Genomic DNA, 20,427 nt, shown 5'->3' on the forward strand with positions numbered 1-20,427 from the left:
CTTTGAACTCCAAATATGCAAGCTCTATGCCAGCTATGCAAACTCACAGAGGTCTAGAGACAGGAAACATCCTTTATTCTGTTTGTACATTGCCTAAAATAGTGGGTCTCTGGGCACTACCACAGGCTATAGAAAAAGATTCCAGGACTGTAACTCTGAAGCCTAGAATGTCTGTAGAGTCAGTGTGAAGCAATGGAAATACCTGCACACAGGGCTGAGAGCTCTTTTTGTTTAGAATATCACCATGTTAAATAATCACTAGGATTCACAGTCTGTTAGCATCCAATTTTTCAGTTCTCAGCTGGTTTTTGCTTTTTTACACTTTGACTTACACTTATATGACAGCACAGGTGTTTTCACCAGCTCCATAACGAAAAGAATCAAGATGGATGTTTTGAGTATTTTCCTCATCCATGTTGTGTATGTATCATCATCAAAGATTCTCTAGTGAGAACTTAGTGAGCAAGGCACACAGCTGCCAGAAAATGGGGGGAGGAGAGGGAATGAGACAAACGATCTTTGGCACCTTTCCCTTTTTAAAAACAGAGCCAGCCACGTCCCCCACTTCTGAGAACCTACTCAGCAAGTGCAGGATGGGGGTCGGGGGGGGGCCCACCAGCAGGCCTTCCCTTGGCCCCTGACCACAGCTGGTGGAGTACTTGTAGAGCCCCTTCCCTGCTGGCATGACAGAGGGGTGGCTGGGCCAAACCCGAGGGAGAAGCATTGGGACCTGGCACACAGGGTCCCATGCCATTCAAATCTGGTTCTGTTTGACGGCTTCCCCCCCTTGGACTCCTTCCTGCGCCCCTGCACACAAGAAGGGGTCCGATCCGGCTCAGGCTCTCAGCTGCGTTTTAGGGGAGCAGTGCCACCAACACGTTAGTCCTTGATGGCTACAGCCAGAAACACACCGCCTGAGCCCAGGCCCTGGAGGGGGCTTCTTCCTTTGGGGGGGGGGGCTGCCTGCCTCCCCTGGGAGCGCTTCAGTGCATGGGCCCGCGCCCCTGAATCACTGGGGCAGGAAGGGGAGAAGCGATCTTACAGCCCCCGCTCCCCAGCCTGGGCAGCAGCACAGAACGGGGGAGGGTGGCGCTGGCTTGATCTCCCCTGGGGGCGGCTCCAGCCCCGCTCTCGTTTGCACCCCGCCCGACGGCAGCAGCCTGGGGACACGGTTCCCCTCCCCAGGCCAAGGCAGCTCCTTCCCCCGCTTCCTAGAGCCGAGCGACGCGGAGGGGGGGGGTGGGGGTCCTCCACGCGGTCTGGGTAAAAGAACCCTCTGCTCACCCCCTTCGCCCAGCGCTCGGAGAAGGGAGTAAATGCCACGCCCCTGAGCGAGGGGGGGGGGCGAAAATTCCCATGCCCCGCCCCCCGCCGCCCCACCTCCTGAGCAGAGGGCAAATAATCCCCGTGCCTTGCCTGGGGGGCCAAAGCAGAGGGCGGGAAATCCCCTAAGCCCCGCCCCCTTGGGGAAGGGAGTGGGAGGAGCCAGTTGTGGCGCTCCCCGGCCTGTGACCTTTCACTCCACGGCCCTTAGTTACCACGCCGGGCGTCACGAAGGGATTAAACCATTGAAGCGCTCAGAATTCCGGGCCAAGCCACTGTCGCGCAGGGAGGGGGGAGAGGCTGTGAGGGTGCAGGGACGTGGGGGGCCCAGCGAGCTGATTCCCAGGCCGGGGAGCGGCCGCCGCCCCGTCTCTCTCGCCCTCCTCCGGTTCGGCCGCGCGGTGGTCTCGCCCAGGCTCGGCCTTAGTGACAGCGGCCGCATCAAGGGAAGATGGCGGCTTCGGCCTCTGTGCCGGTAGCGGCTTCGTGAGTGCGGCACCCGCTCCCCACCCCGCCGGGCGCAGGGACCATGTCGGACTCGGAGGAGGAGAGTCCGGACCGGCAGCTCAAGCTAGTGGTGTTGGGGGACGGCACCTCCGGCAAGGTCAGTGCCGGGGCCCGTCTGCCCCCGCTCCTCGCTGCTGGGGCTGCACCCCAGCCCTCCCCGGGATGTTCTCTGTCCCCTCCAGCCGCGGAGCGTCCCGGGGGTGCAGGCCCCGGCCTCGCACCGGACCCGCCTACTTCGCTCCCCAGCCGGCCCCACCCCGCGGCCAGCAGCGCGTGCGGCTCGCGTGGCTCAAAGAGCCAAGCCCCCGTCACCAGCGTCTCGTGTCTGTCGCGCCTGTCGTTGTCGCCATATCTGGCCAGTGACTGGCAGGCGACCGGCCGCTGTCCCTAGCCCCGTCCCCGGGAGACCAACGACCTCGGACGCGAGGCCCACAGCGCGGCGGTGGGGGTGGAACAATCGCGCCCCGAGCGGCCTCTCCGGCCGGGTCTCCAGGGACCTCTTGGGGCAGCGAATGGCAGCGATGAGGGTTCCCCGCTGTCAGCGCAGCCCCCCGAGACAGGCAGTGGGAGGGGAGGCTGCTGTGGCCAGCCCCATCTGTCTTGTGGGGCGCAAGGAGCAGTGGCCTCGAGCAGCCCCCTAGACCCTTCCGCCCCCTCCGGCACTCAAACTCTGGGCAAGGCTCCTGCGTCCTGCCACGCTCTGGTGCGGCAAACTAGGAATTCTAGACTGGCTGAACTTCAAGTATAAAAGTCCTTAATAAAGGTAAAAGTTGTTAATACAATCACTACAGTCGCCTTTGTGGTGTTTATTTTGACATTAAAACCGATTTATCCTATATTGTTCCCGTATTGTCGGTATGTTGCACACTTTGTATTGGCAAGGCATAGTTGCATCATAGAGGTTGTCGGGGGGGGGGGGGGGGGGAAGCTGCAGCTTTTGGCATCTGGACAGGCATTGGGAAGGGATTTGGGGTTCTGGCAAGGCAGAAGGAGGGAATCTGGGGTTCGGGGACAAACATACTAGCTGGATGTTGCTGCTGGAATAATCAACAGTGCACTAGTTACGAACGTTGCTATTCAAGTTGTGTTCTTAAGGTTTCAAAAACTACTAGACTACTCACACGAATGAGGCAACTTTATATTTGTCTGAGCTATTATTTCAGGGTATGGGAAGTCACCAGTGTGGTATTTTAATTTTGGTTCACATTTTCAAGGTTTTCTTTCTGTGAAGGTTAGGAACGTAATTAACAAATAACATGGTTACAGAATTGTGGACTACATGAGGTCCGTGACCAGCCTAGAGTCAAATAAGGCAAAGCACAGGTCACTATGCACCAAAGAAGACAATAAGACCTGATCTTTACTTGCAACAAAAAGTGATCATAGTGTATGTATTATTACACATATTTTGAATGTGTTTATAAGACATACCTGATAATCTGCATCATGAAAGTGAATTTCAAAAGTACAATTTCTCCTTTGTTACTGACTTTCTAGTAGGAAATTAAAAGTTCAGACACAGAAAAACTGGTTTACTTATGATTCAGGTGAAAAACCAAGACTTCGTATAATTTGCAGGTGTTGGAAAATTTGCTTGCCATTGATAAGTAGGAAAATTCTCTGTGGTGAAAAAGGCAAGTGGCTAAATGTAGACTTTACTCTTTCATTTAAAGAAAAGAGTATCTAGCTCTAATGGTTGTAAAGAAAACCTTTTGTGCCATAAAAATAGTGTTATGTTTGAATCAGTGGACAAATAATTCCAAGTGACAATATAAGGAGCGTATTATAAATGCTCAAGATTGCTCTAGTCTTTTGCTCTTAGCTTTCCCAGTATACAAATCAAACTAAGAAGTCCTTTTCACTACTGCTGTTTAGCACCTTATGGCAAGACTTCTTACCATAACTGGAATTACAAGCATTGGTGCATTTTGACGGTTTTTCCTGGTTGCATCCCGAATCCTCTGTTGCAGGAAGAGGAAGTTGCAACTTTGGGCCTTGCAGAAAAATCTTGCAAAAGTAAAAGAGGTCTGATAGCCTGAATGAGGGGGATAAAAATACAGCCTTGGGGCCAGTTCAGGTGAATTTGGAGACCAATTAAGACCAAACCATTTGAGTTCCTCTTTTGTATTGTCACTTGTTCCCCCTGGTTCTTAAAATGGTGTGTGTATAAGCATAAGTTTCTTTACCCCCCACCCAGCCTCCCTCTTGTATATGTTTCTCATCCAGCCTCCTTTGTGCACGTTCTCAGCCCCCATTCACTGTGCACATTCCTCTCTCTGCAGGAACTATGATCTTCAGTCAATAGAGAGGAATGGGAATAGTGGCAGAAGATATATTCCCTCATTCCCTCCTGAGATCCAGAACTTCATGTTTTCCTTTTCTTCCTCCGGGCCAGCATTGGCAACACTGGTCTCCTGCCTCTCAAGGAACAATGATTCAGCCAGCTTACAAGAAGGCAGCAAACTTGCATGTCTTCTGGTGTCATGCCTGGGAGATAGGGGGAAGGATTCAAATTCTGTGGAACTGCTGGCAGTAGTTTAAAAACAAAATTGCTCAGACAGCTCAGTGGCAGTTGCAGTCCAGGACAGTGTTTTCCATTTCTCCTCCTCAGTCGTGCCCTATTCATGAGGCAGGGAGCAATGCTTCACTCCCATTCACTTTTTGAGAAAATTTCATGACAGGTGTGTGGGGAAAAACACTCATGGAAAGGTCACTAAGTGTATTTTTTTTGCTACACAAATATACATGAGTTTAGTGGGGGTTCTGAAAAATGAGACCTGGAGGGGAAGGTTGGAGAGAGCCCACCCAACACTCAGTGCGCAGCAGTGGCATTGAGACCTGTCAGATGTCACAATGCTAATCAGGTTTGGCCCATCAATCACTCCATAGATTGAGATGGAGGGATAGATGGGCTAAACCTGAGTGGCGACATGGCAGGATGGTAAGGGAAATGGGAACGATTCAGGGTAGCTGGGGAGTCTAAATTGACTTGATGGGAAGGAGTTGATGGGAAGGAGTGGAAGTGCTGCTCCTGGAGGAGAGACGTAAGGGTAACAGCATGATAGAAAGGGAGGAGCGACTGATAGAAGTATAAAGACACAGGCCAGAAGAAAAACAGTATAATAAAATGGAGAAAATAAACAAAAGATTAAAATTTTAAAAAATGCTAAGAAAATATTAAAAAGAAAAAAAATTGGGGAAACAATGCATGACCTGAGGGACAAATGGTGATAAAAAAGGGTTGGAATGAGTTAGACAAAAATAAGGAAAACAGATTAAACCAGGTGAGCAAAAGAAATCTGAAACAGAAAAGGAGGATTGAGTTAAGCAAAAATACACAGCAGTATAAAAGAAAGTCATTTCTTTTATAGGAAGGAAGAGGAGGGAAAGAGAAAAGGGACCAAAATTCAGGAACGAGAGCTTTTGTCAAAACCCTCCTCTCCAGAAACTAAACCAAACTTTTTTAAAATTAGTGACATTAATATCAATTGAAAAAATGGTGTCAGTCTCTGGATTCTGCTTCTACATCTTTCCACACGCTCATTGGTTTGCATGTTGAGAAACATGGCAGTAGTGAAACTAACAAAAATCACATTAGTTTTGCTCTGCTGCTGCTCGGGAAAGCTGTGTCTCTCTGTGGAACTAGGTTCCGGAGCTATTCATGGGTAAGGTGTTCTTGGAAAAATAAAGGTCGTGGGAGTGGGTAGAGCAGCAGAAATGCACCATCCCCTTACCTACTGGGAGGTTGGAGGAAGAATAGAATAGCTGGGACCACCCCAAAAGTTAGGAGGCTTTCGGGCTGGAGATAAGGGGCAGTGCACATTCCTTCTCTCCCTGCCAGATGAGTGTGGGTCTTCAATTTATCAGATATCTACTCTCGAGGTTGATACAAAAGATGGAACTTAACTGTGTCCTGCCCCTGGTAGGAATCCTAAAATCCTCTTCCTGTACATCAGCTTTGAGATGGGCTTCTCAACTGTGCATTGCTCCTGGATCTTTCTGATGTGTCTATTCTCCCCCCCTCCTCTTTTTTTTTTTTTTAATTTTGAATTGACCTGTGGGTAGTGAGACTCTATTTTCACATTCTATAACCTCATTGATCAACATAATTTCAGACTTCATTATTGCTGATCTCTGAGAAAGTACTGTAAATATTGGTCTACTCATCATATAACTATTTTCAGCCATTAATGAACTGGAATTTCCTTCTCTAACTAAAAAGTATTTAGCATTTATAGCCTCACTACCCACCTAATACTTTGTACTTTTGTACTACCTTTCATTTGAAAATCTCAAAGTGCTTTATAAACATTAATTAAATTGCACTCCACCACTATCATGTAGATTACTATCGTAGTCTCCATTTTGCAGATGGAGAAACTATTCAAAGAGCCATATTCAGGCTTGCAAACCTAGATAGTGAAAATAAATAGGTTGTCCGTAAACACTTATCAGCCATTTTTTCTTTTATAGGACAGTTTTTCATTGTTGGGTCGCAGTGGAGTGGGAAGGCCAAAAAATCAAAATTATAAAATTATTTGCTTTGTAAACTAGGAATAAGCAAAATTTTAGATCACTGTGTTTTTATAAACTAGACCTAGACTTTCTTCAGTGAAAAGTTATCCATAGTTGAGTTACTCCATAACCCATACAAAAATTAAAGCATTTTGTGCCCTACAGTGTTCTGTCATTTTGTGCATCTAACTAAGATTCTTACAATCTGGTGCTGGTACAGAATATGGTCCAGTGGGGATTGCTACTATAAATAGAGACATGATAAACTGGAAGGGATGAGGTGAGAGGGGATACAGATTAGTTTTTGGGTAGTGATAGTGAATTCTCAATGGGTTTGGTAAAATGGAAACCTTTGATGGAAGACCTTATTGTTGGATCCAGAGGTAACAGCCAGAGTCCCATTAGCACTTCTGAAAAATTTACCTCCTAGGGAGGAAAAAGCAAGTAGGGCAGCCTTTGGGAAGTTCCTACTCCTGCTCTACAAATACCCACAACATGGCTGGTGGGAAAGCATAACTGTCACTGTCCAGTGGGAGCTGCGATCGGCCGAACCTGTGGACGCGGCAGGTAAACAAACCGGCCCGGCCCGCCAGGGGCTTTCCCTGAACAAGCGGCATCCCAAGTTGGGGAAACACTGGCCTATACCATGACTTGCCATCTAACATTTGACAGATGGTAACTGTTTTTCAGTCAGTCTGATTTTTTTGTTTGTTTGTCTGTAAATGAATGTTTGCAGTGGTGGTGTAGCCTTGTTTGTCCCAGGATATGAGAGAGACAAAGTAATTTCTTTTATTAGACCAAGTTCTGTTGTGAAAGAGACAAGCTTTTGAGCTGCAGAGCTCTTTTTCAGGACAATTTATGGACAACTTCCAGCACAGGTGATACAACTAGTTGGTGATTGATCTAAAAATATAAGCAGGCAGTCTTCTCCTCTCCTTCACCCCTTTCATTAAACTGTATCCTTGTTTTGTAGGGAACTCCCCCCAAATCACTCATTCTTAAAACTGCTGCTTTGGCTTTTAAGCTCTTTGTTGTTCTTCTACTCTTATGATTTAATTATATGAATTGCTAATTCAACACCCCAAGAACTTTAGCTGAAAGGGGAGGAACTGGGCTGCTTAATAAATATCAGTCGTATGCATTAAGACCCAGATTCAGTCAGCCATCCCGATTCAGCAAAGTACTTATGCATATGCTTATATTTAGGCAAGTGCTTAAATGCTTTGTTGAATTGGGTCCTAAATAGAGAGTCTGCCAACACAACGGGCACTCTGGTTGGCAGTCATAGTAGAGAGGTCATGAAATGAGACCCAGTCTATGTTACAAAATTGTTCTTCAGATTAATGAAACTTTTTGGGTGGGGAAAACCTTGTTAAAAACAGTCACAGAAAATGTTCTTTTGAGCTAGAATGGCTTTCATCAACCATTGGAATGGAAAATAATTTACCTTGACCACACAGGCCACGGCTGCTGCCAAATTGTTACCTAAAACCTTTCTCAAGAACCCCTCTAGAGAATAATTTTAGGATCGCAGGGAGCTTTTGCATTGTGGATGGACCTGAATGGGCATGGAGACAACTTTTCCATGTGTAGAGGACTTGAACGGCTGCTGTCAGTGTTCTTGTGGATAAATACTTGTTCTGTGAATGAATAGAGAACTCCAGTCTTCACGGCTGGCAATCCTACACCTTTCGTGAGCGCTAACATTCATTAAAAAATTAAAAAAGGAGTTAGTCAATGACTTTCTGCTATAAATTCCTTTACATTCAGGAGAGTGGAGGAAAACTATTTAAGAGAACTTTGCCATGCTGTTGATTACTTGTTGCTCTTATTGGTTGGCTGTTAATTGAATGTGTTGTTTATTTTTATTAACACCCCTAGAAACCTTTTGGGAATATCAAGTGTCACAGAGTGATAAAGTTAATATTTACTGTACCCTTAAAACAGGGGAGGGTTTGCTTATTTATCATGGATCTAAATTAGGATTTTATATATTCCAAAACCCTATGATATAGTCAGATTATATTTTGTTCTGCATCCCAGCTGCTAGTTATTATTCACTAATGAAAGGGGAAATTACAAGGGAAAAGTTCCTATTTTGTAATTAAACATTCAGTTTACAGGAAAAGAGGGCCTATATAGTGCACTTCTGCGCTTTGTTTATACTTGCCTATATCTGAGGTGGTGATAGATTTTTTTTTTTTAAATACTGTTTGTGAAATGATCAAATGCTCAGTGTTAGATTACAAAATCAATGTGAATGAGTTAGTGGTATTCCAGTCAAAATTTTTACTGAATTTTTTTTGAATATGTACTTTAAAATAATTGTCAGATAGCTTTGCGGTGACAGATGGATTCTCATCCTCTGTGATCCTCAACCTTTTCACTGTCAAGTGTGGTACAAATGGCATGAATATGCTTATTTAATTATAGTTTGCTTGTTTTCTAATTCTAATTTTCTAATTCTCTATGAGCCTGAGTCCACTAGAGTAAATTAAAAGATTCTCATTAATTTAATTGGGTTTTGGATCAGGTCTAAAAATATCTTCTGAGTTCAAGACACCTATTAATCTCTGACAGTGGTGGGAATATGAATGATACAATCAAGCAACTATTAAGTCTTGTATTACTTCCTTCACAAATAACTTTCTGGATCCCTATTTCCCTATTCATGCTTGATTCCTTAATTGTGGAGTCCTTTGGTGGTGGTGGTGTATAAATAACTTCTCATGAAAAAAGGTACAAGCTGTTGTAGAACAAGAGCGAGCGTTACAGTGCCCCTCCCCCCCCCCCTTTTTTTTTTTAATACATTAGTAGTGTAACATGTCTGGTTTTCAGTAACAGGACTATTTGTATTATTGTAATATATTGTATGTTAACTGGATATCCTCTGCTACCCATTTTTAATAACACTTGATGTCGTTTAGTGGTTTATTTAAAGATTGGCTAGATTCCTATTTACTCACTTTGGATGTCAGTCTCTGGCAGTGTAGGGGCTTTGTGAAGCTGTTTCCTGATATTTTTTTCCCTTACAAATAGAGGCAGAAATATGGCTAATTTCTGCAGTTTGTAGATGTTATGTTAACAAGAGACTGATAAATGCCTGGCAATGATTTGATATAGGATACATTCTTTAAGCAACATCACACTACGTTTTAAGGCATCACATTATTTTTTTTCAACAGTTCTAGGAATGCATATAACTGGTGTTTTCTATTCTTTTGTATCCTTTTTACATTATATCATGTATTTTTATTGCCTTTGATGAATGGATTGCAACTGGTCATGAAGAAACAGAAAATACATACGTTGTTAATTTCTGCATATTAAAGTCATTAGAAGCATGCCCTTTTTGAGGTTCCTAGTAAAAATTAAGAAATCTGTTATTTCAAAAGGCAGCTCTATGTATCCGTGTACATTCATGATGACATAACTTTGTGAAATTTAACACTAGGAAAACAATTTCCAACGTACTGTTTGACATAATATATGCAAAACTTCATGTGTGTAGTCTCAATAGGCATATAAATGTTTGCAGGATCAGGCACTAGGTTAGTCCCCAGATAGGCCCTTATCCTGCAACTTTTGTGCAGGAAGTGGATCCCTGCAACCATACAGACCTGCAGTGTGGATCTGTGTGTGAGTAGTTGCCCTGTGTTGAAGGTTTGTGATTAGTGCTGTGTACATGGTCCTGTGTTGTAGAAATCAGGACTTTCTTTTTAACAATTGTTAGCCCTATGGGGTAGAGACCATATCACTGTATGTTTGTATGGAGCAGAGTGCGCTATTTGGCACTCAATTAAAAATGTAACACAATTCTGCATTTTTAGTATCAGAATATTTTTAAAATGTACAGGAAGCATGCTGAATATTTTACTCTTTGTTTTTTTGCTGACATAACTTGCCATTATCATCTACTTTTATTATTTTTGAAACTGCACAGAACGCTTGTCTGCTATCGTAGAATATTGTTAGCTGGCGTTGATTTAAAAAGTTGCTTACCTTTGTTTTATAAGATTTAGGACTGGTTTAAATTGGGTTTGCAGCCTTTAAAATACCAAATAATTTGATATGGTTCTGTTTTTAGACATCTTTAGCCACACGTTTTGCCCAAGAAGCTTTTGGGAAACAGTACAGACAGACTGTAGGACTGGACTTCTTTTTGAAAAGAATAACATTGCCAGGTAAGAGAATAAAGAGTCTTAGATTGAAAGTGGTGGCAATAGTAAAACTCCAGCGACAAGGTCTTGAGAATGAAATACATAACGTAAGCTAGTACTTTTCATGCAGAAGTTTTTAAATAGAACAATTAATATGGCTATTGAGGGTAGTTTCTCTTGGATTTCTTATTATGTAGACACCAAGTGAAAAAGGATTGTGTACTGGCAGTTTATGTCTTTAAAGATTGTTATTTTCCTAGAACCATTATTAGCCACATTTTAAAAAATATTACTTTTTGGTATCCCTATTAAGATTAACCTCTTCAAGTGGATAGTAGTATAATACACAACATAAACCAAATATAATTATGTATTAACTGAAAATATCTTTGCATTTTGAAATAAATCTAGTTTTTTAGATAAAATACACTGAACTTGTATTTCGGTTGTGGGGGAGAAGTATAATGTACCTATGGAATCGCTGTGCTCTAATATGTGAATGCTGTTTTATGCAAGGCAGCATGAAATTGCTGGCATTTAATAGACCACTAAAATTTAACGTCCCTCGGCACTCATAAAAATACAGTTTGAGCATTCAAGATGTTTCAGTTCACGACGGCAAAGAAACTATTTAGATGCCAGTTGCACACACTGCATGGAAAATGCAAAAAATAATAAAAAAAGAATGGTTAGTGCTTAAAGTTTGTTTCTGAACAATTGGGGGTATAAAAAGAACCATTCATTCATTGTGGCTGTTCAATTTGTAAGCATGAAAGTATTCCATTAAAAGCAATTTACCCTGGTGAGCTTAATAAATGAAAGCTGGAAAAAGCACTTTTAAGTATTAAGTTGCAGTCAGGTATGATAAAGTTGATGCAAGTTCTGTCTTTATTTTGGTAACATACAAGTAGCAAACTAGAAAAGAAACTTGCAATCTTCCATGAAAACATGCAGTGTTCTGAACTTCATTTTGTTAAAACTATATTGCCAATAACTTTTAAATGTTATGTTAATTTTCCCCCAAAGTGATATAGAATGCAGGAGTACGTAAAAGGATTCTGTTCTTCAAGATTATTTTATTAGTTATTCCACTGTACTCTTTTTTTGTGTATGACTTGATGCAAATTCCAACTCTGTGTGCTTATTTCTGTATAAAATGGATAGAGTAATTTTTTATTGTCCTGCCTGCTCTTCTAGAAATACAACTATGCAGAATACTTACAGCAGCACTTGTAAATGGAATGTGTACACAAATCATGCAGCATGTATGCTGAGAACTTGTACTTTTGCAAGGTTTTTTCCAATGGTTAAACATACAGAAGCTATTAGTACGTTATTGGGTTTCTAAATATTCCTTTTGGGTGGAAAATTTGGAGAAGTATAATACTTTTGTCCCCATTCATAATAGTTTTATTCCGTAATTATTATGTTTCAAAATAAGAGTGTAGGTGTAAATCACACCCAAACATATAGAATAGTGACTGCCATGTATATTTCTTATTTCTGTGTTTGTAAAATAGAAATACATTTTATATCAGGAAAAATGCATTTTTCCCTTGGTTTCTCACTGTGTCCCTCTGTCTCATTTTTATGGAAAAGTCAGATTTTGGGGGGGGGAAAGATTTTAAAGTTCAAAAAGTAACTATGGAATGCACTTCCTCAGTAAATGGATTCTTGTAATTTATTGATTGCAACTATTAGTTTTGCTTATTCAAAGTTATTAATATTTCTCTAAAGGTGAATTCATATAACTAGACAAAAGTATGCAAATATCAGTAGAAAAACATACACTAGTTTGCATCCTTTAGTAGGACAGGTGGTAGATAACTGACTTCGGAGTAGCACTAATTTATGTGTTGATTTTAAATGTAAGCAGATTTTTCAAAATTGAAATGATAGTTTTAAAACCAAACAGAAATATTGATTATTCCATCCCCATAAAAAATTATTTAAAAAACAAATAGGAACTTAATATTAGTAGATAAAAATGAAATGTTGGTTTGGAATGTTGTGTTTATCCAGTATAGTCTTATACTTTTCAATTTTTTTAGTAACTGATATAATTTTACAGTAAGAAGTGGAATAACATTTTACCAGTTGATGATTCAAATAAAATAACAACTCAATACACATTGCAAGTATTTTTGACTAGTGTAATTGTGAACAATTTGATTTTTAGTGTTCTCCATGAAATTTTTTCCAGGTAATTATTTTCCAAATACCGATCCATTTCAGTATATTTCATGATCCAATATTCTGTAAAGTCTGGATGCAATCACTCTACAGATTTTATGGCTTTAAATAGTGTATCTGTTAGCCAGAGGTTCTGCTGATAGAGCTTCTTAAGAGCCATAGTCAAAATACTTGCAGGGAGGTTGTGGGTACAGTTCACTAAACAGGGTTCTACTGTGAAAAGGATTTTTTAAGTCTTCAGTACAAGAAGTAGGCAGACTTGTGTTTTTAGTTTCATCTGGACTGTGTAGCGCTTTAAGTAAGGTTAACCAATGCACCAAGCATACTTTTACAAAGGTCACTGTTGAATCCTCTTAGTGGCTTCAGTTCAGACCAAAAGCAACCTATATACCTATATGTTCTCATTTACTCATTTTTTGCATCCCAATGCATGCCATTTTCTACTAAGTGTGTGTAAAACAAATGAATAAACAAACAAAAAAAAAACTCCACTTGAATTTTCTTGTTTGTTATCAATGGACTCTATGCAATTTTTCTGGAATTCTTTAGCTTTAATTGTTTACTGGTACATTCATTTTGGTGCTTGGAGAAAGCATACTATAGCTGTAAAAAGCAAACTGTTGACACTTTTCTTCATGTATAGTTAACTTTTTTGTTATTGCCACTCATAAGTTAATATACACTTCCTTTAAATTGGTCAGTAGATAAATACATTTTATGCCAAAAGTAAAATTTAATGTTACCATATCTGATATTTGAATTTTAAATAGTCATAGTCAGATTTTTTCTACTGTCATAGCTATCCTAAAAAGTTGACCACAAAATAGATACTACACAACATGGAATAATCTTGCAAAAAACATATGAAGCAGTATAGGGTTAATACTAATTTATTACTCTAGATAATCAATATGAATTTCAGTAACTGCTCTAGTTTAATTTAAGCCAGGAGTCACCTTAACGTGAATGAAACAATGAAGCTTTATTTAGACAAACAAGATTTTATTTTCTATAATATTAATAGAAGGGGAAAACTTCATAAGTTTTTAAGACTATAAGAGACCTAGATCATCTAGTCTGACCTCCTGTGTAACACAGGCCAGAGAAGATCAACCAGTTACCCCTGTATTGAGCCCAATAACTTGTGTTTGTCTCCAACATTGGATAGTAATCAATTTGGAAACATTTTAACACACACAATTATGATTCTAAAATTTCCTTGTTTTAAAAGTTACACTATTTCTAATATATTTTTTCATATATCTAGCATGACTTAAATGGTAAATTGGCAATAGAACGAATACAATGAAGTTAAAAGAAAAGGAGTACTTGTGGCACCTTAGAGACTAACCAATTTATTTGAGCATAAGCTTTCGTGAGCTACAGCTCACTTCATCGGATGCATACTGTGGAAAGTGTAGAAGATCTTTTTATACACACAGAGTGGGAGGTATTTTTTCATGCTTTGTGTGTATAAAAAGATCTTCTACACTTTCCACAGTATGCATCCGATGAAGTGAGCTGTAGCTCACGAAAGCTTATGCTCAAATAAATTGGTTAGTCTCTAAGGTGCCACAAGTACTCCTTTTCTTTTTGCGAATACAGACTAACACGGCTGTTACTCTGAAACCTGTTACAATGAAGTTAGATATAGGACACTACAGAATGACTTGTTTGGTGGGCTTTTGGGTGTATTTAATTTGGTTACCCACTGAAGAAGCATAGTTGCTTCCTAGTGCTGATTCACCAGTTTGTTCATAACCACATATGTGTTATGAAAGACTTATTCCTGTGTTATCTGTAGTCACTATAGATTTATGTTCTAAGTTTTAAAAGCATCATTTAATAATTTGTCAATGCCTTATGAAAACAGATATGTTTCTTATTACAGGTGAAAGGTTACTTTTGAATATTGAACATAAATACACTGTTTCCATAAATATTCTTTGTTTTTAAGAAGGGGATTTCATAAATTTAAAAACAGATTAATAAGTAAAGCTTGTTTTTAGTATTCTGAATCGATTGAATCTTTTAGTAAGCACATGAAATATTCACATCTGAGACATATGTACCAATTTTAAGAGATTTGGCTAAAAAGTCTGAACACTTAACCAAAGTAAAACAAAATGTGTTATAAAAATGTAATTGTTACATTTTGTAGCCCAAGCACAGTATATCCATGTATCTGTTTGTAACTTACTGTCTACTGTCACAAAGCGGTAGAATAAATTTTTATCAATAAGTGGGATATTTACTTGTGTAACTCATTTAATGCTAATGAAAGTTCTTCATGTAAATGCTCTGTTTCTTTATGGGTAAATAGATAACATTTTGCTCAAGAACATAAAGTTTGTAATATAATAATAAATATCCAATTTAAGGCTAAAACTCTCTCTGTAACCCATAGTATTTTGCTTTTTCTTCCCCCATTACATTCCACACTATTGGTATGAGTTAAGAAATGTTAGACGTAAATTTTATGACTTATGTGGAATGTGTCACTTTATTGCATTTTTGTCTAGAAATAAAAATTAATTGGAAGTTATAGTTTTTTATACTTACAAAGTATTATTAATGTATGCATTGTAGTTAGATTGGTGAAAATTTGTATTGAACTTTACTGTACTAGAGTCTGATGCTTCCTGACAATCAGTTTTGTACTGTAGAAGGTATCTGATCATAAAAGATGACAGTCAAGTTATGCACTCTGTGTGTGTTACAGGTTGGCATAGATCTGTGTGTGTATGTATTTTGTGTGCTAATTTGGATTGTTTGCTCATAAAATACATCTGTTTCATTACATCTAAAGATGGCTCAGTGGACCATTGAGTTCTTTGGATGCAATAGACTTTAACAACTATGTGAATTTGACAGGTCTGCATGGACTGAAGATGATTTTTTTTTTAACCTCTTAGCATATCATTCATTTTGGTATTTCTGTTTGTTGGGTTTTTTTAGGGGTTGTGTATAGAACAAACAAAAACCATTATCTACAGTATAGAATAATGGTCTTCAAAACTGAATTTAAAGCCACTTTGAGTTGTGTACCAAAAAGGGATGGTCTAGTCATTGGTTTAAAAAAAAATAACTTAGAGGCTGAGAATTTGAAAGCCAAGTCAGGTTTGTGGCTGAGTGCCTCTTTGGAGGGGGGAGGGCAGAGGAGGAAGGATTTTGTATCCTGAAAATAGGGTTGTGTTAGCATTTCCATTATAGTCACCTAACTGGACAGTAATATTGAGAACAGCTCTACCAAAATAGTTACTCTGTGCATGCATCCTAGTTTTAAATGTTTAAGACAGTTGAACAGGCGCACGGGAGATAAAATATGTGGTTAGGTTGATATTACTAGAAATAAAGGACAATGCAACTATTGTGGTATAAAGATTTGTTTTGTTAAGCTTCTTTTCAGATTGCTTCTCTGAAATACATTATTAAACTTCGACTTAGGAAAACTGTACCTTATACCATTCTAGTTCTTTTCCTCTGTAGAACATTTACAGTGAGATGTGGTTCATATCTAGCTATATTTTTACTGGATCTTAATGAGTATAATTTAATAGGAATTAACTTTTTTCCCCAGTTGATTTGTTCATCTCCGTATTTTGACCAAACATTTATTAGGTGTACAAGAAAATATTTGTAAAAAGTACAAATATGCTGGAATTGTATCAACTGCTTTAATGTTACATTTGGAATTTAGTTGCATCTAACTTCATCAAATCAGTGTCTTCAAAGAAATCAGCTTCTGCATATTTTTCTTTTTCAGGAAACTTGAATGTTACTCTTCAAGTGTGGGATATAGGGGGGCAAACAATAGGAGGCAAGATGTTGGATAAATATATCTATGGAGCCCAGGTACAGTAAAAACAAAACAAAAGTTATCAACTTTGTTTTCATAATCATACTCTTTCAGGAAACATTTTTAGTCACAAAATTAAGCATCTGCTTAATCTGACATTTATTTTAGCATTGATTTATGTGCAAGTTTTATTTTTGGATATAGTGACGTTTGCGCTGGCTTTAAAAAAAGCAGCAAAGGTGCTAGTTTGCAGATCCCTAACAACTCTCGAAAAACAGATGTATGTTTCCATGCATTGTGGCTTGGGTTGAGAAAAGCAATCACAGTAAACAGTAAAGGCTGTTTGGATATCCACATGGTATGGTAGATATACTGGCTGCTTTGAGAGCAGATGCCCCCTGAGGGGAAAAAGTAGAAGGAGGAAATTAAGAGCAATCCTACACCATTAAGCTCATACAAGCAAGTGGGGTTATAAGAGGGCAAACAAAAGGAGGCAACCAGGTAGCTAAATATTTTTTGCAGAACTTGCATATAGTGAAAATTAATTTTTGCCCCAAAAGCTTATGAAACAACTTTAAGTGAATGCTAGGACTAAACAAAATATTGTAACAACATGTAGATTTATGAGATGCAGTTTTTAATGATGTGCACATAATAGGGCTGTCCAGCGATTAAAAAAATAATGGCGATTAATCACACTGTTAAACAATAATAGAATACCATTTTTTAAAATAGTTTTGGATATTTTTTACATTTTCAAATATATTGGTTTCAATTACAACAGAATACAAAGTGTACAGTGCTCGCTGTATATTTATTTTTGATTAAAAGTATTTGCACTGTAAAAAACAAAAGAAATAGTATTTTTCAATTCACCTAATAAAAGTACTATAGTGCAATCTCTTTATCTTAAAAGTTGAACTTACAAATGTAGAATTATGTACAAAAAATAACTGCATTCAAAAATAAAACAATGTAAAACTTTAGCACCTACAAGTCCACTCAGTCCTCCTCCTTGTTCAGCCAATCGCTCAGACAAACAAGTTTGTTTACATTTGCTGGAGATAATGCTGCCCGCTTCTTGTTTACAATATCATCTGAATGTGAGCACAAGCATTTGCATGGCACTGTTGTAGCCAGCGTTTCAAGATATTTATGTGCCAGATGCACTAAAGATTCATATGTCCCTTCATGCTTCAACCACCGTTCCAGAGGACATATGTCCATGCTGATAATGAGTTCTGCTCGATAACTATCCAAAGCAGTATAGACTGATGCATGTTCATTTTCATCATCTGAGTCAGATGCCACCAGCAGAAAGATTGATTTTCTTTTTTGGTGGTTCAGGTTCTTCAGTTTTCACGTTGGAATGTTGCTCTCTTTAAGACTTCTGAAAGCATGCTTTACACTTCGTCCCTCTCAGCTTTTGGAAGGCACTTCAGATTCTTAATTCTCGGGTTGAGTGATGTAGCTATCTTTAGAAATCTCACATTGGTACCTTCTTTGTGTGTTGTCAAACCTGCAGTGAAAGTGTTCTTAAAATGAACAACATGTGCTGGGTCATCATCCGAGACTGCAATAACATGAAATATATGGCAGAATGCAGGTAAAACAGGGTAGGAGACATACAATTGTCCCCCAAGGAGTTCAGTCACAAATTTAATTAATGCATTATTTTTTTAATGGGCATCATCAGCAGGGAAGCATGTCCTCTGGAATGGTGGCTGAAGCATGAAGGGGCATACGACTGTTTAGCATAATAGGCACGTAAATACCTTGCAATGCCAGCTACAAAAGTGCCATGCGAACGCCTGTTCTCACTTTCAGGTGACATTGTGAATAAGAAGCTGCCAGCATTATCTCCCGTAAATGTAAACAAACTTGTTTGTCTTAGCAGTTGGCTGAACAAGAAGTAGGTCTGAGTGGACTTGTAGGTTCTAAAGTTTTACATTGTTTTGTTTTTGAGTGCAGTTATGTAACACAAAAAATCTACGTTTGTAAGTTGCACTTACCCGATAAAGAGATTGATGCACTACAGTATTTGTATGAGGTGAATTAAAAAATACTATTTCCTCTGTTTGCCATTTTTTACAGTGCAAATATTTGTAATAAAAATAATAATATAAAGTGAGCACTGTGAACTTTGTATACTGCGTTGTAATTGAAATCAATATATTTAAAAATGTAGAAAAACATTGAAAAATATTGAATTTCAATTGGTATTCTATTGTTTAACAGTGCGATGAAAACTGATTAATCATGATTGATTTTTTTGAGTTAATCATGTGAGTTAACGGTAATTAATCGATAGCCCTAGCACATAATTTTATTTTTGGCTTAGTAACATCAAACTAAGTACTACATTCTTTTATTTTTGGCAATAGTTGCAACAGGAACAATAGACAATGTATATGATAAAATGTATTGTTTTCATGTATTTTTTCTTTTTACTTCTATTTTCTGGTCTCTACTTCTCACAATAAAGGGAAGAATATGGCTCTAGGACTTGGACAAGAGTGGAGGCTTGGCATCACACTAATAAATATAGAACAGGGGCTGCTAATTAAAATGACTAAGATTTGCAAATTGATAGGGTAAAAAAATCTGACCTCCTTGTCGACTTAAAATTTAGTCAATTTCTAAAAAAGGCTAAGTAGTTTTAAGTATTATTACACCTGATCCTGAGTCACCCTGGTAACGTCTGTGGTTTTACAGCCACGCTTAACTTAATTTTTTTAAAAAAAGATTTTCTCTGTCCTGTGAAAGACCTATCAAGCAACAGGTGAAAGTGACTGCAGTGAAACAAGGAAACTAACTATTCACAGTGTTCCCAATGAACACAAATACTTTTTCTTTTATTACTTTCACTGATGATTTTAGGAGTTTCTTCTAGCAATAGTAGATCCAAAAAATTAAGACCAAAGTGTGATTTTTATAAAGCTGATTGTGTTCTTTTAAATCATAGTAATCTGTAATTTAGCAGCATTGGGTGATCTGGTAACATTTCCATTAAAATAACTAAGAACTGCAAAAGCTACTTTTATTTGATTGATAAACTACACTAGTTGCAACTTTCTAATAAATTAATGTCAGTTTCCGTCTCCTTAATTCGAGTAAGTATTATGCCAAGATGTCTGTCCTCCCAGGGCTGGTCTGAACACTTTCTTAGCATTAGCTTCCCAGCAGCCTCCGTGAAGAACAGATGAAACAGCATGGATAGTTCTGGAAGAAGCTGTCGTCTGTTCTCTTCCAGGCTGCAAGTTGCTTCAATGTAGGGAATCTGAAGGTTTAGTGGAAACAAAAAAGGGGAGATCGAAATAGGGCACCATGTGGAATTTGAAGGGAAGAATCCTAGTCTACGTATATAACAAAATTCTTGGGAGCAGGCAATATAGTGAAGTATAAAGAAAGGGAGTAGATAGGCAGAACATATAGCTGCATCCACCTGCATTCCATAACACAGCAGGCAGTTGAAATTGCTGGTGTTACTTGCCTTGTCACCAACGACTATAAGAAGTCACCTTAATTCAGACCCAAATCTAATTGCTCTTTAGAGATACAATCAGGTTGTTCAGAGGGATGAAATGGGAGAATCCATTTGCACTCTGACTTGATTTGTTTTTGCCTAAAGAGGTTTTTGTACTTTGATAACCTGCTACAAGATATGTTAAAGTCTAACTTTAAAAAGTGCAAATAGAAATACTGCATCCTGATCAGTTGCTTTGTTTGTTGGACCCGTGTGTATATCTTGGAATTAAGTAATGTGAAAATATAATGCATACTGAATATTAAGGTAAGGTTTCAGCCCTGGATCTTTTATTTCATAGATAAAATGATTCCATGATTGAATAATGTATTTGATCATTATAATAAGCCAAAGCTAGATATTTAATTAAGACAAAATATATGATGATATTCTTGAAGCAAAAA

General features: G+C 38.9%; 1 protein-coding gene across 6 annotated transcripts in view; it reads left to right on the top strand.

The window, feature by feature from the left end:
• Positions 1-1,499: 1,499 nt before the first annotated feature.
• Positions 1,500-20,427, top strand: part of RAB28 (RAB28, member RAS oncogene family) — an 87,937-nt gene continuing 69,009 nt past the window's right edge. For 3 of the 6 annotated variants that reach the window (XM_037898054.2, XM_037898051.2, XM_037898055.2), the window contains exons 1-3: positions 1,536-1,927; positions 10,433-10,529; positions 16,465-16,553. In XM_037898054.2, the coding sequence (XP_037753982.1) occupies positions 1,853-1,927; positions 10,433-10,529; positions 16,465-16,553 (261 nt within the window). In that variant the 5' untranslated portion in view covers positions 1,536-1,852. Of the gene's footprint in view, positions 1,928-10,432; positions 10,530-16,464; positions 16,554-20,427 lie in introns of all 6 variants that reach the window. The other 3 variants (XM_007055373.4, XM_037898056.2, XM_037898053.2) reach the window with 3 other exon arrangements.

Source organism: Chelonia mydas, chromosome 4 (assembly GCF_015237465.2).
Source record: "Chelonia mydas isolate rCheMyd1 chromosome 4, rCheMyd1.pri.v2, whole genome shotgun sequence".
In the NCBI taxonomy this organism is placed as follows: domain Eukaryota; kingdom Metazoa; phylum Chordata; order Testudines; family Cheloniidae; genus Chelonia; species Chelonia mydas.